We start from the raw sequence: 26076 nt of genomic DNA on the forward strand, positions 1-26076 counted from the left end.
TTTTTATTTATGCATACAAGAACTGGGGTGCAGGCCAGAGGTGCGGGAGGGTGAGAGGATTCACCAGAGACAGAGTGGGGAGCAGAACAGGCAGATCTACTGAATACTGAAATACACTGCTGAGGGGAGCAGCAGGTGAGATGAGAGATCTCCTGTGCCATGTGGGTAGCTCCATGGCCGGGGATCGAACTCATGATACAGAGGCTGCTGGATAAGTTGATAATGCTGACTTTCTTTCTTTTTTTCTTTTTTTGGCCTTGTTGGAAGGCATTTTTTTTTTAATTTTTTAATTTTTTAATTTTTTTCACATCATTGTTCATTTTTAAACAATATTTGCTTCCCCCCACCCCCTCAGGTGTAGTCCCCATGGAATTTCCTTCCCCAGTGCACCCATGCACCATCACCTCAGTCCCCTGTTCTCCTCCCTCCCTCCCTTTGATCCCTCTCCCTCCTTCTCCCCTGCAGTATGTCTCTGATTTATAATTGTCTGTTTTTGCTTTGTTGTGTTTTGTACTGTTACTATTTTTTTACACTGATGTTTTATTTGGTTCCCCTTATTCCTGCTGTAAGTGAAACAGTGCGATATTTTTCTTTTTCCTTCTGCCTTATTTCACTGAATTTAATTCCTTCTAGCTCCATCCACATTGGTGCGAATGGCATGAGTTTATCTTTTTGATTGATGAATAATATTCCATTGTATATATATACACCACATCTTCTTGATCCAGTTATCTATTTTTGGGCATTTGGGTTGTTTCCAGGTTTTACCTATTGTAAATAGTGCTGCAATTAACATAGGTGTACTTTTAAATCAATGTTTTTGTGTCCTTTGGGTAGATCCCTAGGAGTGGAATTGCTGGGTTATATGGTAGCTCCATGTTTAGTAGACTGAGGAACCTCCATACAGCTTTCCAAAGTGGTTGGACCAGTTTGCAGTCCCACCAGCAATGTAGGAGAGTTCCTTTTTTGCCACAAACATTTAGTTTTGCTAATTTTTTGATATGTGCCATTCTTTCTGGTGTAAGGTGGTATCTCAGTGTGGTTTTGATTTGCATTTCCATGATTATAAGGGATGTTGAACATTTTTTCATATGCCTATTGGCCATTTGCATTTCCTCTTTGGAGAAATGTATTTAAGTTCTTCTGCCGATTTCTTGACTGGATTTTTTACTTTGTTTTTGTTGAGTCATGTGAGTTCTTTGTGTATCTTTGTGATCAGTCCTGTATTAGTTGACTGGAGTGCAAAAATATTTTCCCAATCAGTGGGGTGTCTCTCTGTTTTGGTTAATGTCTGTTCTGCTGTACAGAAACTTTTCAGTTTGATGTAATCCCAGGTGTTTATCTTTTCCTTGACTTTCTTTGCTTTGGGTGATGAGTCTTTAAAGATGTTACTGAAATGTATGCTTTGTAGTGTTTTGCCTGTATTTTCTTCTATATATTTTATGGTTTCAGGTCTTTATGTCCAGGTCTTTTATCCATTTTGAGTTGATTTTTGTGCGTGGTGAGAGGTAGTGGTCTAGTTTCACTTTTTTGCATGTGGTGGTCCAGTTTTCCCAGCACCATTTATTGAACAAATTGTTCATGTTCCATTGCATATTCTTTGCTCCTTTGACAAAGATTAGCTGTCCATATAAGTGTGATTTTATTTGGCTTTCTATTTGGTTCCATTGATCTGTGTGTCTGCTTTTGTTCCAATACCAAACTGTTTTAATTATTATGGCTTTATAGTATAGCTTGAAGTTTGGAAGTGTAATACCTCCTTTCTCTTTTGTTTTCACCAGTAGGGCTTTGATGGCACTGACTTTAAACCCTGCACCACCAGGGAAGCCCAGATTCTGCCCATTTCTGTCAGTGGTGGCTGCTCTGGCTTGGTCTACACACCTGCTTGTTGAGTGCAACAGTACTGTGTACCTCCTTGGAAAAGGAACTGAAATTGGGGCTAGAGAAGGAACTTGATGCACTTTTCCCAGATTCCCTTTGACCACAGTCATGTGAAGAGCTAGTTGAGTGGAGGGTCAATCTGTTCTCTGATGAACTGAGAATGGTAAGAGCTGGAAAGGCAGTGACCTCGTCTGGTGGTCAGTGGCCTTTCCCCACCAGTCCCTGCCATGACTAGCCCAGATCAGCACAGGACCTGGCACATGCTGTATGTGCAGCTTTGTTTTTATACAGGAGAACTTTTGACCAAAGTTATGCTCAAGAAATCAAGTTAAAGAGACTTGACTAAGATGAAGATCTGTATATTTTCATAATTGACCTACTCAGGTCAATAAGCTGCCCTTTGCAGTTGGTTTTTTTTTTTTTTTTTTTTTGGTTGAAAATAGTCTCTCCCCTCATACTCAGATCGTATTTTCATCTAAATCTCTGCTGGGCCTCCCTGGTGGCTTGTTAAGCACAGCATTATGAAGGTATCTGCAGCCTCTGCAGCACAAATTTGATCCCCGGCCTGCCATGGAACAACCCACATAGCGCAGCAGACCTCTCCTGTCTCGAGCACTGCTCCCTTCAGCAGTGTACTTCAGTCAATCTGCCTGTTCTGTTCCCTGCTCTGTCTCTGATGAATCCTCTCACCCCCCACACCTCTGGCCTGTACCCCAGTTCTTGTATGAATAAATAAATCTTTAAAAAAAAAATCTCTGCTGATAAACACTAGGAAAATTTCCCAAAGTGAAGGGATAGATGATGCTGCTCTCCAGCTGTTGGGTCTGTGATTACTTTGTCCCTCCTCTTCTACTTTTAGAGAACTTAGGATGGTGCACACAGATGGGCCCTCGAGTCCATGGGAGTCTGCTGTGCTGTAAACAGATTTGAGGACATCATGTCCCTAAACCAGCAGTGTTCCTGAACTTAAATTATGCAAAATAATTTTGTGTTAAAGCCTCAAAACAATAAAATATACTTATTTGAGTTGAATGTATGCTAGTTGAAAATTTGAAATTTTTGAAGTTTTACCAGTTAATATTAACTGGCTCTCTATAGAAATGTGGTTAAACATGTATCATTTTTTTCTAATGGTAAGATAATATAAAAAGTAAAAAAATACATAATGTAGACAATGAAAATAAGCTGCCCTTCACTGCTAACAGTGTGCTCACATGTAAAGTACAATCCCATTTCTTTTTAAATATTTTCCAATTCTCTTCTAATTTTATTCCTTACATTAATCGACTTTCTTTTCCATTTTTAACTGCTTTGGCTGATATATGTAAGAAAGGTGCAAACTATAATAATTTGTCCATGTTCTAAAATATGTATATATAAACTCATTTATTTTTCACATTGATTTTGTTGTCTAGAAATTTCAGAAAAATGTCTACTACTGTTGGTAATAGTTGGCAGTTTATCTTTGTCCTGACTTGATTGGAATGCCACTGTCTTCTGTCTCAATTTTTCTATTCCACATTTCCCCAGGAAAAATACCAAAACTTGTGGCTTTCCCTAGTGCAACTTTAAACCTCAAAATGAATTCAATACTATGATTACAGAACAGTGGTTAATAACAAATAAGATTCTTACAGAGGAACTTTTGGAATCTCAGTGATGATCATGTGTTTTCTTACTTAACTCTCTAATGTTATGAATTATATAAATAGAATTTTACTCTTGAACCATTGTGTATTCCCTGGGCTACACTGTCTTTGGCCATGTGTGTTAATCATTCAGTGAACTGCAAGATTGATTTGCTATTATTTTAATGGGGAATTTAGCAACTGTGAGTGATGCTGGCTTTATAATATTTTGAAAGAAGAGAATGTGAGTGCTTGTGTGTCTGTGCTCTTTTAGTCTTACCAGTTATCTGTTCGTCTGAAACAAGCAATCCAAAACTTAATGTCTTTAACGGCACCATTTAATTAACCCTCATGATCCTGTGGTTTGACTGGGCCCACCTGGGCAAGTCTGCAGATCTTGCTTGGGGTCTCTGATGAAGTTGCATTCAGGCATTTACTTGGCAGGGAGGACTTGAGCTGTCCCTGCTCTCTCAGGACTCTTGGATTTTAAGAAGGTGAAAGAGGGTATTGCTAGTTCTCTGAAAGATGAGGCCTGGTACAAGACTGGCACCCTCTGCTTCTCTCTTCAGTTAAGTACAGCCACAGGCTGTTCAGGTTCTTTAAAGGGACTCTGAACCACACATGGAGACCTTCATGTGTGGCCACCACAGCCAGATTTGGTGCTTGTTCCCTTATCTATTTTATAGAAATGTAACTTTGAAATAGCTTTAATGCATACAAAGCCATCTGTGTATCTATATATCTTGTGGGGTGAGAGATGTTGATGTTAGATTAAATTTTTTGTTTTCTTTAGTTTTAGGTCAAGCTTTTTACTTTCTCTGGAGTAAATTTTAGTGTTTCTGAACATTTGATCATTCCTAAATTATGTAGCTGTTTTACCTTTTTGGTCTTAGTCATGTAACTTTAAAAACCTGTAATGATGATGTATCAGTATTTTGGAATGTTGAAGAGGGAGATGCAAATTTCAGATGGTTTATTTTCAAAATTGGTAGTAGTTAGGATGAGTTGAATATCTCATTTTTTTTTTGTAACTACAAAAAAACCCCAATATATTCACATGTTCCAAAAGATATGTGTATAATAAAGTATACAACAAAACTCACTTCACTTCTGTCCTTATCCGTCCTGTTCCCATATTCACTAGTGAACCACTTTTATTAATTTTATGGGCTTATTTTAAGTCTCTTCACATGAATAAAAGAAAGTGTGAATATAAATTCTTGTTTTCTGCTTTCATAAAGGTTACAAATCATTAAAGGGAATCTTCATTCTTTCCTAAGCACTACTCTTCTTATGGCTGTGTTATGGACTGAATTGTGTTCCTCCAAAATTCATACACAAGTTGAAGCTCTAACCAATACTTCAGAATATGACTGTTTGTAGAGATATGGCCTTCAAAGAGGTAATTAAGGTAAAATGAAGTCTTAGTAGGACTAGTGTTCTTATAAGAGGAGGCAGTTTGGGAATGGACAGATGTGGCTAAGGGTGTAAACTTGTAACTGGCAGTAATAAGCCCTTAGAAAACTAATGCACAGTATAGTGAATATAGATGATATTGTACTATCATCCCACTTTAAGAGTAGGACTTAATTATCCCATCTAATAAAGACAAAGGGTAATTATGTGATAAAGGTGCTAGTTCTCGCTACAGTGGTGATCATTATATATAAATTTTCCAGTTAACATATATACATGGAATTTTCATAAAATTGTGTCAAATACAGCTAAATTGAAGACCACTTCCCTAGTAATGGACACTTGAATTGTTTCCACATTTTTGCTGTTATTGTCAGAGCTAATACATCACTGTGCACACATCATTTCACACATAGAAGCTTAATCTGTCAGACAGTTATATTTGATGGCTCTTCTGGAAGGGATCATGCTCAGTGAAATAAGCCAGAAAGAAAAAGAAAAATACTGGATCGTCCCACTCATAGCAGGAATTTAGAAAACCTGAATAAGGGACCGGGAAAAATACTAATTATAATGAAGTAAAAATCAAAATCAACAAGCAACTATAAACCAGAGATGCACTAAGGCAGGGGCTGGGGGGAGGGGGGAGAAGGGAGTAGGATCAAAACAAGGGGGGTGGGAATTGTATGGCAACTATAACCAAGATGAAAATGTATACATTGTGCAAAAATGAAAAATGATGTAAAAAATATATAAAATTAAATTTAAAAAATATTTGATGGCTCTTGCCAAAATATGTAATAATTGCAATTATTGTATAGAAGTCTTTTATGAACATATATTTCCATTTGGGCAAACAACTAGGTACAAAACGACTTGATCATATTGTAGGCGAATGACTTTTTTTTTTTTTTAAATTTTTATTTATTTATACAAGCACTGGGTACAGTCAGAAGCACGGGAGGGTGAGAGAATTCACCAGAGCCAGAGTGGGGAGCAGAGCAGGCAGAAGGGCTGAAGTACACTGCTGAGGGGAGCAGCGGGCAGCAGAAGAGGTCTGCGTGCCATGTGGGACCCTCCTCTGGTGGCCGGGGAGCAGCCGGGGATCGAACCGGCGCTGCAGAGGCTGCGGGCAGCTTTGCAACCCAGCGCTCAACCGCTGCGCCACCGGGGAAGCCCTAGGCGAATGACTTTTTAAGAAAAAAAATTGCCAAGCAGTATTCTAAGGTGGTTGTGGATTTTGTATTCACAGCAGCAATGTATGATTTCAGTTTTTCTGCATCGCAGCCAATACTTGGTATGGTTAGCCTTTTTTTTTTTTTTTTAAAGATTTATCCACTTATGCATACAAGAGCTGGGGTACAGGCCAGAGATGCAGGGGGTGAGAGGATTCACCAGAGACAGAGCGGGGCACAGAACAGGCAGATTAACTGAAATACACTGCTAGGGGAGCAGCGGGCGAGACAGGGGAGGTCTGCCTCGCCATGTGGGTTGCTCCCTGGCCGGCTGGGGATCGAACTTGTGCTACAGAGGCTGCGGATTCTTTCGTAGTGCGGTGCTTAACCCATTGTGCCACAGGGGAGGCCCTGGTTAGCCTTTTTAATTATTGTAATGGGTATGTAGTGCTATCTTGTGGTTTTAATATGCATTTCCGTAACAACTAGTGATATTAAGTATCTTTACACGTGATTTGGACTTTGCAATTTGTGTATCTTTTTTGTTGAATTGATCCAAATCTTTGCCCATTAAAAAAAAAAAAGTTATTGTTTTCTTATTGAGCTTACACTATAGTGTGGCCTATTAAGTGTCTGATAGTGTTATATCTAAAATATCAATGGTATTTTAATTTAAAAATACTTTATTGTTTAACATGCTAACTATCACCTGAACCTCAGTGAGACATAATCTTTTGCTGGAGGGTCTTGTCTCAGTGTTGATGGCTACTGACTGATAAGGTGGTGGTTGCTGAAGTTTGGGGTAGATGTAGCTACTTCTTAGCATAAGCTAGCAATGTAGTTTACCACATTCATTTATTCCTTTCACAAGTTATGTCCAAGCCACGAGATGCTGTTTGATAGCATTTTATCCTCAGTGGAGCTTTCAAGGTTGGAATCAGTCCTCTCAAGTCATGCTGTTCAACTAAACTTTCGCAATATTTCAAATCCCTTATTGTCATTTCAGCATTGTTCACCACATCTTCATCTAGAGTAGATTCTATATAAGATAATGCTTTCTTTGCTTATCCCTAAGAAGCAACTCCTCATCTATTTAAATGTTAAGAGATTGCAGGGCATCCCTGGTGGCGCAAGGGGTTAAGCACCACACTATGAAGCTATCTGCAGCCACTGCAGCACGAGTGGCTGGTGAATCCTCTCACCCCCTGCATTTTTGGCCTGTACCCCAGCTCTTATATGCATAAATAAATAAATCTTTAAAAAACAAAAGAGAGATTGCAGCAATCCAGTTATAGTTTCAGGTTCCACTTCTAGTTCTCTTGCTATTTCTTTATAGTCCCTACATGGAAATCTTGAACCACTTATTGATGAAATTTGGAATCAACTTCTAAACTCTTGTTAATATTGACCTTTTCCCATGAATGGTAAAAATCATGTGTTCTTAATGACATCTAGAATAGTGAATCCTTTTCAGAAGATTTTAAATTTACTTTGTCCATATCAGTAGAGGGATGTCTTCGTATAGCATAGTTACAGCTTTTTAAAATGTATTTCTTAAAAAAAGGATTGAAAGTCAAATTTACTCCTGATCCATGGGCTGCAGAATAAATGAAAATAACATTGATCTTTGTACATCTCTATCAGATCTCTTGGGTAAACAGGTATATTGTAAACAAGTAATAATAATATTTTGAAAGTTACTGAGCGATAGGCCTCAACAGTGGGCTTAAAATATTCAGTAAACTGGGCCTCCCTGGTGGCACAGGCGGTTGAGCGCAGCGCTGTGAAGCTGTCTGCAGCTTCTGCAGTTCTGGTTTTATCCCCACCAGCCGCAGAGATACCCCACATGGTGGGACAGACCTCTCCTGTCTTGCCTACTGCCCCCCTCAGCAGTGTATTTCAGTCAGTCTGCATGTTCTGTTGCCCGCTCTGCCTCTGGTGAATCCTCTCACCCTTCCACACATCTGACCTGTACCCCAGTTCTTGTATAAATAAATAAATCTTTAAAAAAAATTTCAGTAAACCATATATACACAAATATCCTGTCATCCAGGCTTTGTTGTTCCATTTATAGAGCACAAGCACAGTAGATTTAGCATAATTCTTTTTTTTAATATTTTATATAATTCTTACATCATTTTTAATCTTTGCATAATGTATGCATTTTCATTTTGGTTATATTCCCGATATAATTGCACCCCCCGTTATATTGACTCTAGTCCTTCTTCTCCCGCCCCTCTCTCCCCGCCCCCCGTAGTGTGTCTCTGGTTTATAGTTGCTTGTTGATTTTGATTTTTACTTTGTATTGATTAGTCTTTTTCCTGGTCTCTTATTTAGGTTTTCTAAATTCCTGCTATGAGTGAGACCATCCGGTATTTGTCTTTTTCTTTCTGACTTATTTCACTGAGCATGATCCCTTCTAGTTCCATCCATGTTGCTGCAAACTGCATGTGTTTATCTTTTTTGATTGCTGAGTAATATTCCATTGTGTATACGTACAACATCTTCTTGATCCAGTCATCTATTTTTGGACATATGGGTTGTTTCCATAGCTTAGCTATTGTAAATAGTGCTGCTATCAACATAGGCATGCAGGTGCCCTTTGGAATTAATGTTTCTGTGTCCTTTGGGTAAATACCTAGGAGTGGAACTGCTGGATCATATGGAAGCTCTATGTTTAGTAGGTCAAGAAATCTCCACACAGCTCTCCATAGTGGTTGGACCAGTTTGCACTCCCACCAGCAGTGCAGGAGAGTTCCTTTTTCTCCACAACCTCGCCATCATTTATTGTTGCTAGTTTTTTTAATAGGTGCCATTCTCACTTGCTGCACCTCCCCCTGCAGTGACCTTCAGGGCTAATGGCTGTTGCCATGGTCCCTGAGGTCCGGCGTGGGCAAGGAACCATGCGCGCAGGGGGAGAACAGCAAACTCCCTAAAGCTTAGATAGGCCGGATGCCTGTTAAGAGATAATGACCACCAGAAGCCGCCACGAAGATTGTTAAAAGGAATACTGTACACACGAAACCTTATCTCGCTTTCTCAAGGCTCACAAACTTTATTCTGCTACAACTGTCTTTCTAAAATCTTTCCTTTTTCTGGTCATTGATTGCTGATTAAAAAACATATGTAATCTAATAACTAGGCTAATTCAAATGAAACATTACTAAACTCTGTAATAATAGAATTGTTAGTTTTATGATTTCTCTGTTGTGTCCTTGGCTTTGTTAGCTTTGATCTTAATGAAAAAATATTACTTTGTGAAAAGTATATTCACCTATGCTAATTAATAAATAAGTTAGTGGTAGTGAGTAGTTATTAAAACAAAAAGTAATTACATAGAACAAAAGAAAAATTATTAGCCTGACTACTTAAGAAAATGACTAGGTCCAGATGTAATTTCGGACATACATCACTGCCCTGTCAATGATAAGCTAAACCTATGAGCCAGCTGGTTTAATTCACTGATAACCGATCCTATGCCTTTAGAAAAACATATATATACTGACCACTGACTCAAATAAAGTTGCACTCAGATTTTCACTCTCTTGAAGTGTGTCTGTGTGTCATTTATTCGCCGACTCCCTGACCACCCCACGCAATCAACCCTGAGACGGCCTCATCATCCACTGCTGTGCTGGTCCGCGGCACTCACTGGTGTAAGATGGTATCTCATTGTAGTTTTGATTTGCATTTCCCTGATTACAAGTGATGTTGAACATTTTTTCATATTCCTGTTGGCCATTTGCATTTCCTCTTTGGAGAAGTTTCTTTTTAGCTCTTCTGCCCATTTTTGGACTGGATTACTTTGTTTTTGTTGATGAATGAACAGCTCTCTGCAGATTTTTGTGATCAGTCCTTTATCATTAGTGTTGTGTGCAAAAATTTTCTCTCAGTTGGTGGAGTTTCTCTTTGTTTTGGTTATTGTCTCTTTTGTTGTGCAGAAGCTCTTTAATTTGATGTAGTCCCAGCTGTTTATCTTTGCCTTCACTGTCACTGCTTTGGGTGATGTTTCTGTAAAGATGTCTTTGAGGTGCATGTCATGTAGTGTTTTGCCTATATTTTCTTCTATGTATTTTATGGTTTCAGGTCTTATGTCTAGTTCTTTAATCCATTTTGAGTTGGTTTTTGTGCATGGTGTGAGGATTTAGCATAATTCTTAAGGGCCCTAGGATTTTTGGAATGGCAAGTGAGCATTGACTTCAACTTGAAATCACCAGCTGCATTTGTCCCTAAGAAGAGTCAACCTGACCTTTGATACTCTGAAGCCAGGCATTGACTTTGCTTTTTTAAAAAAATTAAATGGATTTATTTAAATATATATTTTACATTGTTGCTCATTTTTGTATAATGTTTGATTTTTCCTTTCAGTGTAATCCCCATAAAATTCCCATCACCAAGCACCTGTGAACCATCATCATAGTCTCTTGTGCTTTTCCGTCCCGTTTTGAAAAATCCCTCTCCCTCCCCCTCCCCTACTGTATGTCTCCAAATATAGTTTGCCTGCTAGTTTTGTCTCTTTTTTTCCTTTCCCTACCATTTGTTTGGTTTCCCTATATACCTCCTATAAGTGAAATCATCTGACATTTTTCTTTTTTCCTTCTGACTTATTTCACTGACCATAATCCCTTCCAGCTCCATCCATGTTGCTATGAATAGCATGAGATTATCTATTTTGATTGCCAAGTAGTATTCCATTTTGCATGTATACTACATCTTCTTGATCCAGTCATCTGTTTTTGGACATTTAGGTTGTTTCCATATCTTAGCTATTGTAAATAGTGCTGGAATGAACAGAGGAGTCAGGTTTCATTTTGATTTACTGATTTTGTGTCCTTTGGGTGGTTTCCTAGGAGTGGAATTGCTGGGTCATATGGAAGATCTGTTTTTAGCAATTTAAGGGTCTTCCACACAGCCTTCCATAGTGCTTGGACCAGTTTGCATTCCCATTAGCAGTGTAAAAGTGTTCCTTTTTCTCCACATCCTTGCCAGCATTTGTTGTTAGTTTTTTTCTAATGTGGGCCATTCTTACTGGTGTAAGTTGATATCTCATTGTGGTTTTGATTTGCATTTCCTGAGCATAAGTTATATCTTGATATATATTATAACATTAGCATTTTTTCATGTGCCTGTTTGCTATCTACATTTCCTCTTTGGAGAGGTATCTTTTTAACTCTTCTGCCCACTTTTTGACTGAATTCTTTATTTTGTTTTTGTTGAGTTGTGTAAGTTGTAGATCTTTGATACCAGGCCTTATGGAGTGCAAATATTTTCTCCCAATCTATAGGGTATCTCTCTGTCTTGTGTGTGTGTTTTGTTTTTAAAGATTATTTACGCACACAAGAACTGGGGTACAGGCCAGAGATGCAGGGGGTGAGTGGATTTACCAGAGACAAGAGTGAGGAGCAAAACAAGCAGAATGAGTGAAATACACTGCTGAGGGGAGCTTCGGGCGAGTCAGGAGAGGTCTGCTGCGCCATGTTGATATCTCCCTGGCTGGGGTTGAACTGATGCTACAGTGGCTGTGGACAGCTTCACAGGTTGCGTCTTAACCCCTTGGGCCACCAGGGACGACCCAAGCTTATTCTTGAATGGCCATTTATCTTTGCCATTTTATCTAAGTTGTTTAATTTACTGGCATAATGGTCACAATATTGCCTTACTATGCTTTCGTATCTGTAAATTCTGTGTGATGTTACTTCTCTTATTCCTGCTATTGGTAATTTTCCCTTTCTTTTATCCTGTTCATTCTAGGCTAGAGCTTTTCAATTTTATTAATCTTAAAGAAATAGCCTTTGATTGCATTGACTTTCTCTATTTTTCTTTTGTACTTCAGGGTTCAACAAACTTTTGGTTTTGTAGACTGCATTCTCTTCGGACCCTATGGTAGGACACAAGCATGGATAGTGCATAAAGAATGGGTATGGCTGTTGCGCCAATCAAACTATATACAAAAACAGGCCATGGGATGGGTATAGCCATAGTGTGCCACACCCTGACCTCCTAGTCCTGCTGTGACCTTCATTATTTCCTTTCTTTTGCTTACTTTGCATTTAATTTGCTATTTGAGTTATTGAAGTTGGAAAGACTTTTCTTTTCAATACAGTTATTTAGTGCTATGAATTTCTCCATAATTAATGCTTTAACTCCAACTCCAAACATTTTTTTCATTTTCATTCATTTCAGAATAAATTCTATTAGTAGCTTCTCCTCTGGCTTCTTGTGAAATGTTATTTAGCAATGTGTAATTCATTTTCCAAATATTTGGAGTTTCCAGATATTAGTCTGGTCTTAATCTCTAATTTATACTGTAGTCAGAGAAAATACTTTATATAACTTGAATCCTTTTGATTTTTTTGAGAATTGTTTCAAGGTCCAGAAGATGATCATAGTAATTGATAAATGTTCCAGGTGCATTTCTGCTGTTGGGTATTGGGTTCTGTAAATGTCCATTGGTTGGGGCCTTCCTGGTGGCGCAAGGGGTTAAGATGCAGCACTATGAAGTTATCTGCAGTCACTGCAGCATGAGTTTGATCCCCGGCCAGGGAGGTGACCCACATAGCACAGCAGACCTTTCCTGTCTCGCCCGCTGCTCCCCTCAGCAGTGTATTTCAGTAGATCTACCTGTTCTGCTCCCCACTCAGTCCCTGGTGAATCTTCTCGCCCCTCCCCCACCTTTACCCCCCCCTCCCCTCGCATCTCTGACCTGCATTCTAGCTCTTGTATGCATATAAATCTTTAAAACAGTATGTCCATTGGTTGATAATGTTGTCCAGGTCCATTAGATCCTGTCTCTTTGTTTCTCCAATACTAGGCAGAGGCCCAAAGTGAATGAATAAGCATAAAGTGTACCTTTTGGTACAAATACATACATACACCCATGTAACCCAACCAATACCGAGAATTAGTATTTTAATAACTGGCAGATCTAGGCCCCATTCATTGCTCTTACAGAGTTTTTAAATACTCTTATTTACTTAGCTAACTGTGCCTGTACCTAAGAATTGTTCAATTCTGGGATAAGTGGTTGATTTGGGGAGGAAACATTTTATTTTTATTGAGAATATGACATTAATCAGTTAATTTAAAAGAACCAACTTTATGTTGAGTCTTCTGTCCAAGAACTGACCTTTCCACCACCTATTCCATCCTTTTGTGTCTTTCTGTAGTGCTTTAAGGTTTCTCTTATATAAGCATATATAGAAAACACAGACAAGACAGGAAGACAATGCACCAACTTCAGGATGGTGATTAGCTCCAAGAAGAAGAAGGAGTGTAATAGAACAATACAAACATCTAAAATGTTATAGCAGGATTTTTTTTAATACATCTAATTGATGGACACATGTTACTTATAAGGCTTTTTCTGTATTTTGAAATATTTTATAATTAAGAAAATTTAAAACAAACTTAGGAGTTAAATCAGTTTTAATAGAAAAGAATTTATTGTAAATAGTGACAACCTCACAGTATTTTTTTCTGATAAATCACCATAATTTATATATATTTTGTATATAAAACTATATTTTTAAAAAACATATATTACAGTGTCCAGTGTGATGACATTTCAGTGACAATCGCTTTTGCATAAATTCCATCATCCCTGAGTCCACAGATCTAAAATAAGCACTGTCATGGTGGAGTAAACCCTGAAGAAGGAGCTTCCCCTCCCTTATTCTTTATTGCCAGGTTGACAATCACAGCAAGTAAAGCCTTTTGAGAATGTTTCTACAGTTTTACCATCAAAAAAGCAAATGATTTAAGCCCAAAACAGTAACAGTGAAATGGTAACACTGTATAAAACCCTGACTGTACCTTTTAATAACTTTGTAGTCCTGGTCAAAGTACAATCTTCAAATTTTATTTTACCATTTCTTTTAGTTGTTCCTTGCTGAGAGTCCCCTTCACCTGCCTCTCAGATAAGTATCAAAATTAGGAATTTCACCTAGGGAAGTTACCAGGACTGAAAATAAAAATGAAATTTTTTCCAACATGCCCATTTTCTCAGTATCTGGCACATGGTAGACATTCATTAAATGCTTGTGGGGTGAACAAATAGCCACAACCCTCTCTGTCTGGGTTCAGGGGTCAATGCGTCACTGGAAACGAAGGCCTCACAGTTGCTTAATCGGCAAGAATTCCAGGAGAACAAGCCGTCTTCACACAGAGAGGGATGCTACAGAGATCTTACTGACTAGTTTGTTGAGAGCTCTAACTTTGCCTTCTAAGATGTGGGTTTTTTTCTCAGCACTGCGCTGCTTCTCTTCAGTGACCTGAAGTGCTTTCATCAGGTGAGCATTTTCCACGTAGAGCTCCTTGAGCAACAAATCAGACTTGGTGTTCTTTTCAAACTAGAAAGAGGAGAAAGTTACACTTTGCTGGGAATCTAGAGAAGAAAAGTTGCATGACTAGCCTGCTGTTTTTCATCTTTATTTGCTCCAGCATAATTTTGAGGTTCTTAAGGATCTGATACAAATATTAGATGTGATGACAAATTTTTGTTACTCTGGAATGATAGAGAAAATTGGGAATGTGATAACCACATGGTGGAGAAAATCTGTCAACTTTGTGGGGCTAGATTTTACCAAGAAATGAAGGTATAAAAAAGCCAAGATTCATAGTCCTTGAAACAAAGAAATTGTCAAGTGTGCCAGAGCCCCTGGTTTACCCAGTGTTCTGCAGGCCCATCTTATCACCCACGACACACTCAAGCACTGCATCCATCCTCCCAGCCTGGGGATGTGAGCTTGTCGGCCTGCACACACCAGCGGCAGGGGCTTCAGTGACGGAGATGAAGGCCACTCTATTTAGGAATCCTTAGTAACAGACAAAGACACAAGGGTCCAGGCCCGGGATTTCCTAAGTCAGCACTGAATTCATTCTTTGGACAAGCAATACTACACAGCCCCATATGCCAGACACTGGCTAGCAAGGGCCATGCTCTTAGGTAAAAAGACCGGGAAAAAACATGCAACCTGTCCAGTGCAAAAGTGCTAAGAGAAAACCCAACAGGGGTAGACAGTTGAGGCATCCTACTTTGCTTGGAGTGTACATTTGAGCAGAGAGCCACATAAAGCACAGGGGTGAGTCTCAAGGGTGAACAATTCCAGGCAGAGGGAGGAGCAAGTACAAAGCAGCAGAGGAGGCCTGTGGCTGCAGGAGCACACAGCTTAGAGGGAGGCGGCTGAGGGAGTCAGAGCTGCCATGTGGGCAGCAGTGCAGAAAGGGAGGGGAACTAGAACCTTCAGAAACTTGGACTCTGGGAAAACTCCACCTTTCACTGAGGGACAAGGGAAGACAGGAGAGTTCTGAGTGGGAGAGATACTGCCCTCAATGGTGTTTGAAAGGGATAGCCTCTGCTCCTTGTGCTAAGAATAGATCAAAGGAAGAAAACAGGACACAGGATGCAAAAGATGTAGGTGGGGGTGGGGGGAAGAGGTGACTAGAGTCTTATTCTGAAGGTGGAGCTGATGGATTAGTGGGAGGCAGGAGTTAAGGGGAGAACAAGGGAGAGAGTAGAGACTCCTCTTCAATGATACTTTCATAAGAAGCAGAGCACAGGGAGAAGCAGGTCTTTGTAAGGCCTGTGGTCAGGTGGCAGCAAGAGTGGATGCAGGTCAGGTAACACCCACATGGCTATGCAGAAAGTGAGGGGTGGGACCCTAGATTTCTCTGATCTTCCAGTGAAACAAGCAGCAAATCTAGGCTGAGAGGAGAGGGAGGAAGTACTGAAAGTCAGGGCAAAAATCCACCAGACTAAGGGGTGTCAGGAAGCAAGAGTGTGGAGGCACTATAGCTGGAACTCACTACCCAGGGGCAAGAATGCCAGGGCCCCAGGATTTAACCACAATAGAGATTTTCCAAGAAAAGGCAACTGTGAGTGTGTGTGAGTGACTAGAGGTGGAGGGTCCTGTTTTGGACTTTGCTTTCTATACTAGCCCAGGGTATTTTTTCCCCCAGAGTGATTTCATTAAAAATATTGATCATATCATGTTCTTACTCAAAATCTTCCAATGGCTTCTAATTGCAATTGAAACAAAACAACAACAAAAAACTCCTGACCTTGAAGAGGTCTTGCCTACCTGTTCCAGCCCATCACTCTATACCAGCTACAAGGACATCCTCAGTTCTAATAGTCTAAGGACACTTGTCAGCATTGCTTCCACTGCCTGGGACACTCCTCCCCTCGGGTTCCCACAGGCCCCTCAGCACATGTGGATGTGTGTGGGTGCCCTTTTAGTGCTGTCCCCATGATTGGCAGTACTGTCAGCATTTGCTACAATGCAAGGACAGTCCCACCCAATAAGCAATTCCCTCTTCTAGAATGCCAGCCTGGCTTTGGGTGTGGAACACAGCCAGACCTGCCCACGACCAGGTCATTAGGTTGTCCATTTTTGGACATCTGTCCATTTTTTTTTTCAGAAGTTTAACAATGAAAAGAATCAATAGAAAGCTGATTTTACCAAATATCTCCCCTATTGTACATTTGTATAATGTGTTTATTTCCTTTTGGGAATTGTCTTTTTTGAAGTGTTCACATAACCTTAGGAAGGACATTCACTTGCTCGTTTTGTGTGTTCATCTGTCATGTGGCAGATGTTTACCACTCTACAGAGGCCTTGAAGGTAGACCCTGAGGTCAGTCCTCAAAAAAATAAATGGACATTCAGAGTCTCAAAGTGAGGTTTAGACAGAACCCAGATTCACTGGCTGCCAATGAATGTGGGTTCTGTGACTTCTGTGACAAGACACTCTCCCCCTGATCAGCAACTTGAATACCCCCAAAAGGAAAAGGCTGAGTGAGTGTGTGCTGCAGCGAGAGCCCCTCACCTGCTTCTTCAGCTCGCCTACTTTTTCCTGTAGGAGCATTTCCACATTCTTCAAAATCATCTCCACCTCTTCTACCCGCTCTTCTGTGGCTTTAAGCTGCTTTTCATGTTCTTCCTGCCACAGGGACCGATACTTTACATAAGAATCACAAGGCTTGTTTAAGGAGGAAATTAGCTAGAATGTAGAAACCTGTAGTAACTGAAGGTAACCTTTCACCCCTAAATAGTACTAGTCACAAATGTTCTCTCAGATGCCACAAAGCTGTCATTTCTCTTTGTAGTTCAAGGAGAACTGGCAGACCACTTCATTCTAGGAGTCCTAAATGACTCCAAAGTGAGTTTCCCCGGGCATTACGGAGTACTTCCAAAGGATATCTGTTATATGTCTTGGTTTTGTTGAAAACTTACTGTCGCTTAACTTGATCTCTCTAGCTAAAACCTTTTGCATAATGCCAGTTAGTTATTCTTTGTTAGAATTATGCTTATAAATCTCAAATTTTACTCACCTTCCCAGTCTGGCTCCAATTTCTTCCTCTTGAAGACACCCTATCCCACTTCCTCATGAATTTTGCAGTGAATTTCAGGAGCGAGTTTTGTCTCAGCCTTTTAAAAGTAAACACTGACTTGCCACAGACTACTCGAGCACTTAAAGTACTAACTTACTGAATCCTCACAATAATATTTTGTTTTTGTTTTTTTTTTTTTTAAAGATTTTTTATTTATTTATTTATTTATTTATACAAGCACTGGGTACAGTCAGAAGCGTGGGAGGGTGAGAGAATTCACCAGAGCCAGAGCGGGGAGCAGAGCAGGCAGAAGGACCGAAGTACACTGCTGAGGGGAGCAGCGGGCGGCAGGAGAGGTCTGCGCGCCATGTGGGACCCTCCTCCGGTGGCATGGGAGCAGCCGGGGATCGAACCGGCGTTGCAGAGGCTGCGGGCAGCTTCGCAACCCAGCGCTCAACCGCTGCGCCACCGGGGAGGCCCAATAATATTTTGTTTTGAGGTAGGTACCCCTATATCTGAATTTTATACGTGAGGAAGCTGAAGCACAGAGAGGTAAAGTAACTGGCCCAAGGTCACCCAGCTGGGAGGTAATGGGACCAGGATCCCAGTCTGTGTCCATGCTGAGCCACTGTATCCTGCTGCTCAGACAGTGACTTTTTCCTTTTTCTAGATCTCTGAATGCCTAGCCCAGTGCCTGGCACACTGGCCTCTGCTATCTTCCCGACCTCATGGTCCACCACCTTCCTTTCCCTCCTGCTGCTCCTTGCTGTCCTGACGCCGAGATTTCACGCCGGCTCTATGGGAGGATCGGCAGACTGCACTGCAATCTAATTCTTTTGAAACGATAATCTGTGCAGGCTGTGAGTTGTAATTTTCTCTTATAAGTGGAGGGTTTACACTCAGGAGGCCCAGGCTCACTGTGAATGTTGGGGGTTGTGGAGTGAGGGGCAGCAACTGTTTTTCAATCACGGAGGATGGCACAGAGCTCCCCGGAGTTACGCTGCACAGCCATTCCTGAACTGGACATGACATGGGCAATTCTTTATTCAGCAATTGGGAAGTAAGGTCAAAACATGATTTAAATCACACTGACTCTGGAGGTTTCATCAAGAATACAGACTCCTTGGCACTGCATCTGCCCTCAAACACCCCACAGATGTGGAAGGGAGTGTTTTCATCAGGAGTGACAGGGCAGGTTGAAGTCAATGCACCATCGGAGAGAGGCTGGTGAGAGAGGCTGCAAACCCCCATCCTAGGTTCCAACAGTCAACAATCCCCACATCTCTGGGTTATAGCAGACAACTGCTATAACCATGGCTGTTCTCTTGGCTGGGTGCCACCCTGAGAAGGAAAGAGCTAGAAGAACCAGAGCTAAGCTATCTCCCCAAATGTGGCCTCTTCCCAGTTGTCCCGCTTTAGAGGTCACTGCAGTCACCCCAGCTGGGGCTGAGCCTGTCCCAGGTGCTGACTCAGAGAGCAGAGCATCTGTCCATTCTAGGAGGCACTCTGCTCCAACCTGGCTCCTTGCCACACTTCTGCTGTCACCTTCTGTGGCCACCCCTCCACTCTGAACCCTCTGTGGTGGCCACTGTCTACCCAGGGGAGGGCTGTGCACCATGGAACAGAATTCTTCCTGGGTGCCATCCATCTCTCTCTTAGTGAAAGCAAGCTGAGCTAGAGGTTGGCCAAGTCCCAAGACCCATGCTTCACTGTCACGGAGTGGGTAACTTTCACAAGGGTGCTTGGGTCACCCACAGCCAGGAAATGAGGGGCTTCGGTTCCAGGCACTGGGGCACTGCTAAGTGCAAGCTTCTCAGGCAGCCATTGGCTCTTCCTGCCAACCAAGCAGGTTTATTCTTTGCTCTCTTGCCACTGCCCCCACCCCCGTCATGACTGTGTCCCCTCGAATCCAGGCTGGATGACAGAATGAGGTGAGAGTGACACTCAAACTCCCAGGCATAGTCCTGAGAAGCTGGCAGTCTGCTCCTCCTAGGGTGCTTGCCGACTGCCCCCCTCAGGGCCTTGATGCCACCCCATGAGAACTCCACACTACTCAGGCAGGTGTGGGGATGACAGTACCACTGGGCCCCCAGTCCCATTCACGTGTCAGCCTGCAAGCGAGCCCTCAAAGAGGCTCCCTGCCCCCAAGTCATGTCTTCAGGTGGCCCCAGCCCTGACTGTTTTGACACCAAGTAAGAAGGGCCCAGTCATGCCATTCAGCCAACAGATCATGAAAGATAATAGCAAAGGGTGCTCTAGGCCACCAAGTCTTGGAGTTATTTGCTACTGCCATAAAGACCCATGCAGGGGTTCTCCAAATGCCTGTGACTCAGGGCTATGCCGGTCCACACCCTGCTTTCTGAGCTCCTGTGAAGTCCCTGAGAGGGACCTACCAGGGCCCCACCTGAGGAGCTCACTGCTTACACCTACCTGTTTGACCTGCTTGGCCGTCACCTTCTGGGCGTTCCTCCTTGGAGCCACCCAGGGATGCACCCACAACAGCAACTTCCTTCCCACACAGCCCACCCTCACAGACACCCAGAGCTTCCTAATTACCCTTGATCTTGTCTAGTTCCTCACACAAACTTCCATCGGTGTGGTTCTGGGGGTCCTTCTCTAAGTCACAGCCCAACAGGACTGCTTTTGTATGTCTCTTCTGCCTGGGCCACAGCTGGGTGCTGGGCCTGGTCCCTGCAGCTCCTGTGCTTGTACTGACAGGCTTTTTCGGCTGGATCTGACCCCTCAGCCCCAAAGGTTCAAGCTGGCAAGGTTCCTTTCAAACTTAAAGGTTCCTTTCAAACTTAAAGATGGAGAGGGGCACCCCCAATATACAGAGGCACATCTAGGAAGACACTTGCTTGCAGGGGAAGGCTGCAAATCCCCTGGAGACTTGGACAGCACAGCAGTTGGCCCTGTGTCCAGTGCCCAGGCTGACTCCTTGGGCACCCGGAAAGTGACTTCTTACATTGGGACACCAGGGCCAAGTTCAGCTATGGGGCCAACAGTTGGTCAGGGAAATAGACACAAAGAGGCTCAACAGTGGGAGGTGTGTAGATTAGAGACCCCTTCCCCACCACATTGAGGCCACCTCACCCATCCCCCTCTTTCCTCCCTGTAGGCCTCTGACCCTTTGAGTGCTGTGTCTGAGTTCACCCTGGGTACTCAGCCCTGAGGGCACCTCCCCGACACATACCTGCCACACAGTCTTGAGCATTAACCCCCTCCAGTATCAGGGCACCCTGAGGTCCCTGCTTAGCCTGCCCTGCTCACATTGGTTTGTCCCTTACCATGAGCTCCCTACCCCTGTCTCTGAATCTCTCCAGCCTGAGGTGGGGACTGGATAAAAGCAGGAACAGGAAACATGAGAGGTCACAGGGCTTCATTGTGCGCATATAAATAGGTATCAAAGGGAACAAAGAGACTACTCTGCCCCATGGCCTTGGATCTGACATCTCTTCCCCTCCTCAGAAGTCACTCAGTGCTTTCCCTTGGCTCTCCTGTCCCAAGGGCACACCCAAAAGAACTGCCTGCTGACAGACATTCTCTCCTGAGTAAACAAAGGCATACCTCTGCACATGGTTTGCTTAAGATCAACCCAATTCCTGACTAGGTGTGACCAGTCCTGGCTATTACATACCTGGCTATGCTCTCAGGTCAGCCTGTTAACCTCTCTGGGGTGGGCCTGTTAACCTCTGTCAGCTTTAAAATGTGGGACTTTCTGGTGGTGCAGGTGGTTGAGCACTGCACTGTGAAGCTGTCCGGGGCCTCTGCAGCATGGCCAGCCGGCAAGCATTCCACATGGCGAAGCAGAGCTCTCCTGTCTCGCCTGCTGCTCCCCTCAGCAGTGTATTTCAGTCAGTCGGCCTGTTCTGCTCCCTGCTCTGTCTCTGGTGAATCCTCTCACCCTCCCGCGCGTCTGGCCTGTACCCCAGCTCTTATATAAAAATAAATAAATCTTTAAAAAAAAAAAGTAAATTGCACTGACTTTCCTCCCAGGCCAGGGCCCAGCCTCTGGCCATCATGCATACCCACCTGGTCTTGGCTTTCTTCAAGGATCTTTCTCAGCTGTGACTGTGACCACTTTAGACTCTGACATTCCTGATTCACCTGTTCAAGTTCAAGTTCAAGTTTTTGGATTTGGTCACCCTGTTTTAAAAAAAAAAATTAGTTTCACAAATATAAAATATATCTCAGCAGCCTGATATGTTTAATGCAGAAACTTCAGAAATTACAGGAAAGCAAAAATTATAAAACTTAAATGATCCACGACCCTAGCAGCTCAAGGACATTCCCGACACCGTGGGGTAGTCTCAGCCTTTCCCTGACATGAGGATTCCTCTTGGCTGGACTCACCCACTCTGTGTGCTCAGCTCATATCACGACTTGAGTATTTCCCCATGACATTAAATATTATTTAAAAACATGTTTTTTTAATGGTGACATCATAATTTACTGACTCATTAATACTGTTGATAATTCATGCTGATTTCAATTCGGTTTTACTCTTATAAATATCACAGCAATGAAAATACTTCCAGCTCATCCTTTCCACAATGGTCTGATAAAATTCCCATCATAATTACGAAGCCAGAGCACACGGGCATTCTTAAGACTCTTGATATATATTTTACCAAACTGTCACTGTACCAATTAATCTACCATCACCAGGATTTTATTCCTTTTTGCTACTTTCTAGATACCAGGAATTTGCAAAGACTGCTTAAAGTCACTTGTTTCCAGGGCTTCCTGTGAAATCCTCACTTTACCTGCAGGTGCCTTCTTGATCTGCTTTTGGTTCCTTGATGCCCCTACCACACCTCCCCCTCCGCTAAGCCCCCACCTCTCAGAGGCCAAGAGATTGTCCTGCCACTCACCTGCAGCTGCTCCTGGTGCCCTTTCTCTTCCAGTCTCTGTGTTAGCAGCTGAATGGTGACTTGATTCTGCTCATTTTGAGCCTGGTGTACAGAGGCCTCCTCTCCCAACTGAAGGACCCTGTGGCTGAGCTGGGACAATTCATCCCTGCATTTCTGACTCTACAGCAAAAAGAGTCAAAAAAAAAGATGAAAAGCTTATGTTTTTGAACATGCACTGGTCATGCACACTTGCCCCTCTTTTCCAGGTGGGTGATAACAATGATTTTTTGTTTCTGAGGGTTTGATAAGCAAAAAAAGGCACCCTGAAGTTGTTTCAACTTAGAGTAACTCAAGCTTAACAAGTCCATATATTTTTCTCATCACGGTTTCTTATTTTCTTTGCAAATTGTCACAGAACTGGGTGAAGAGGTGTTTCCACCATAGCAAAAGCTCACAGCAATCATGGCTGGTATAGAGTTCTCGTGTTTATTACATTTATTGTGAAAATTAACATTGCTTTTTGATATCAATACACATTTAGCTTGTCCTCTGAGGATAGTCTTGATTTCATTAACTACCAGAAACAAAATCTTCCTTCAACAACTGGGATGAACAAAATAGCTGATATTCTTCTGTTCGTCTTTAGTATTAAAAGGTTTTGTTTGGAAATGATTACAGACTTACGGGGCAGTTGCAAGACTGTTGCAGGGAATATGCAACTTTTACCCAGACCCTAGCTGATGCATCTCCCTCTGCTGTGGTTGGTGCTTGCGCGCACATGCCTGCAAGGGGCTTTGCTGAGTCCCAGGCCGCAATATGTGGTTCCTCAAGAGAGGCTGCAGAATTTCTGACATCAGGATGTGACCCTCGGTGTACCACACACGTTCTGGTTGGGTCAACTGGGCCAACAGCGACTTTGGAGCACATGTGCTGACCAGGGTCAGGCAGAGCCTTTACTTGTCACATACTCTGGCCTTCTCAGATCAGTGGCAGTGGCTTTTACCACACTGACATTTTTGACAAATATAGCCCATCACTCTCGCTCCCTTTAACAGTGATTCACTAGGTGTTCCCTGCACCGTAAGTCTGCAATCATTTCCAAACAAAACCTTTTAATACTAAAGATGAACAGAAGAATATCAGCTATTTTGTTCATCCCAGTTGTTGAAGGAAGATTTTGTTTCTGGTAGTTAATGACTATCCTCAGAGGACAAGCTAAATGTGTATTGATATCAAAAAGCAATGTTAATTTTCACAATAAATGTAATAAACACGAGAACTCTATTCCTGGGATTAGACTAAGGTGATGAGCTGCAGCAGATCACGCCTCAGGGACTGCTTTGCCCACTAAGAGCACCATGTTGGGAGATGCCACCACCGCTGTAATTTCTAACTTGCAATCATCTGGGCTTTATTGCAAAAGTCAATTTGAGATGTTAGTAGTCGTCTCCTGGGCACATTTTAAAACAAATGGGTATTTGTGCTAAAAGTTTATTCTGAATCTGATCAAGCCTTTGGGCTTAATTTCCAGTTTATAAGGAAAACAATGCACAGAGGACCAGGCTGAATAACACTGTCAGGAAACAGCTGGATAGATCCAGAAGGTGGGGTGACCTAGGACACCATCACCAGGTCTCTTTATAAAGCCAGTCATGGTGGGGGGAAATCCATGTTCTAGATGAAAAGGACATTTCGCAGCAGGCCCTATATTTGAAAGGTCTTCTCAACAGCATCTTCCATCTCACGTCACCTTTGTGCAGTGAGATCTGGACACTCGCCCACCAAGAGGAGATTCGTCCCTCCTTGTGGCTCTGCAGGGACTTGGTGGGGGTGAAATAGGGTGACTGCCTAGATGAGGTCAGAGGCTGGCACCTTCCAGGGGGTCCTTAAGATCAGAGGTCATGTCCTGTCTGATTCCTAACCCCCAGCCTCCGAGCACAAGGAAGTCACTGTTTTATGCCAGTAAGTTTGAAACGACATCAATAATTCAATGTAATACATCAATCTTAGCCGGAACCTAGGTTCAACAATTGATCACATAAGACATTTTTGAATAATTAGGGAAATGTGAATATGTTCTGAATAGTGGATAATAATAGGTAGTTAAAATTACATTTCTTAGGTATGAGCAGTACTGTGGTTAGAAGAAGCATTCATTCGTAGGAGATGCCTGCTGAAATATTTTAGGAGTCTCCTATCTATAACTTATCTTCAAATGATTCAGAACATATGCACACCCACACACACAAATATTGACAGACATAAACAAATAACTTAGTACAGATGGCAATGTTAAAAATGCAAATCAGGTTGTGGTATGTGGGTGATCAGTGCACTTTTCAGTGTGCTTAAAGTTTTCCATGGTAAAGACCTGGGGGAAAGAAAACAAATGGCTACCTCTAAGCCATGACAAATGTGTCCTGGAGTGAAGCTGGCAAGAGGAGCAGTGAGGCCCAATCTGGGCCCAGAGAGGGCCAGATGGCTCATTTACATAAAAAGCTGGTCCTCAGACAAACGGAGTCTGAACTTTTCATCTCCATGGAAATGAACACCCGGGTTTGGGAGCCAAGACAAGCCAGCAGTCTCTAGGCAAAAACCTCTCAGCGGTCCTGTGAGGGAAGGGAGAGCACTGCCTTGGAGACCCAGGAACTGAGCAGAGAAGTGAAAGGTGGCATAAACACTTCTACAGCGAGTTCAGCAAGGTGGCAGGATGCAGAAACCCCCTGCAGGAACATGCAGAACCCCCCTGTCATTCTATGCACTATCAGTGAACATGCAGAAACCTCAATCAAAGACATAATACTCTTTCTGGTTCCTGGTCTGGCTTATGAAGTGCTTGGAAGTCATCACTCCCATTCTGCCAACAAGAAAAAAAGCTGAGTCACCTGAAAATCCATTGAGAACTGAGGTCACAGGGCAAATCAAGGCTCTGAAAATTGGAGAGCGAGCCAAAGAGAATCCCAGCTGGCCAAGAGCACACAGCTGGTGCCTGCAACGGAAAGGGAAGCCTGGGCTGTGAGGGCCAATGCAGGAGCTGAATTGGACCGGCTGCACTTAAAGCACCCTGGCAGTCAGTCTTCCTGAGTCCGTCTCATCGGGTTCTCCTAATACTCGAAGTTCTCATCATTTATTTATTAGTTTTTTAGATTTATTTATGCATATAAGAACTGAGGTACAGGCCAGTTACCTGTATGGTACAAGTGTGTGTGTGTGTGTGTGTGTGTGTGTGTGAGAGAGAGAGAGAGAGAGAGAGAGAGAGAGAGACAGAGAGATAGAAAGAGGATTCACCAGAAACAGAGGGGGGAACAGAACAGGCAGACACTGAAATACACTGCTGAGGGGAGCAGCGGGCGAGACAGGAGACTTCTGCTACACTATGTGGGTAGCTTCCTGACTGGCGTGGATCCAACTCATGCTGCAGAGGCTGCTGATAGCTTCATAGTGCTGTGCTTAATCCCTTGTGCCACCAGGGAGGCCCCCAGTTCTTGTAGTTTAAATCAGAGAAGAACCCCCTCATTTCCAGTCCCCAAGGCAATACTATCCTCTTCCCTTACAGTCAGAAGGTGGAAAAGGGAATGCTATGGCCTGAATTCCAGATTCACAAGATGAAGACCTCCCCTCAGGTGAGGGGGTTTTTAGCAGGCAATTACAGTTAAATGAGGCGCCAGGATGGAGTCCTAATCTGATAGGTGGCCTTATAAGGAGAAAATGAAGAGCAACACCTCTCTCCCAAAGCAAGCCACCTTGGTGGGGAGGAGGGGTTGGAAGAGGGCTGGCAAGGGACAGGGGCTG

At 42.6% G+C, this 26076-nt stretch overlaps 1 protein-coding gene across 1 annotated transcript in view; it reads right to left on the reverse strand.

Moving 5' to 3' along the window:
• Positions 1–14256: 14256 nt before the first annotated feature.
• NINL (ninein like) overlaps positions 14257–26076 on the reverse strand; it is a gene marked incomplete at its 3' end in the record, with an annotated part of 85323 nt that continues 73503 nt past the window's right edge. Inside the window, exons 19-21 of the mRNA XM_084247729.1 lie at positions 22306–22464; positions 16927–17040; positions 14257–14448 (exon numbers count right to left, since the gene is read on the reverse strand). Of these exons, the coding sequence (XP_084103855.1) occupies positions 14257–14448; positions 16927–17040; positions 22306–22464 (465 nt within the window). The remainder of the gene's footprint in view (positions 14449–16926; positions 17041–22305; positions 22465–26076) is intronic.

The sequence above is a fragment of the Talpa europaea genome, assembly GCF_964194135.1.
Source record: "Talpa europaea genome assembly, chromosome: 11".
Lineage (NCBI taxonomy): Eukaryota > Metazoa > Chordata > Mammalia > Eulipotyphla > Talpidae > Talpa > Talpa europaea.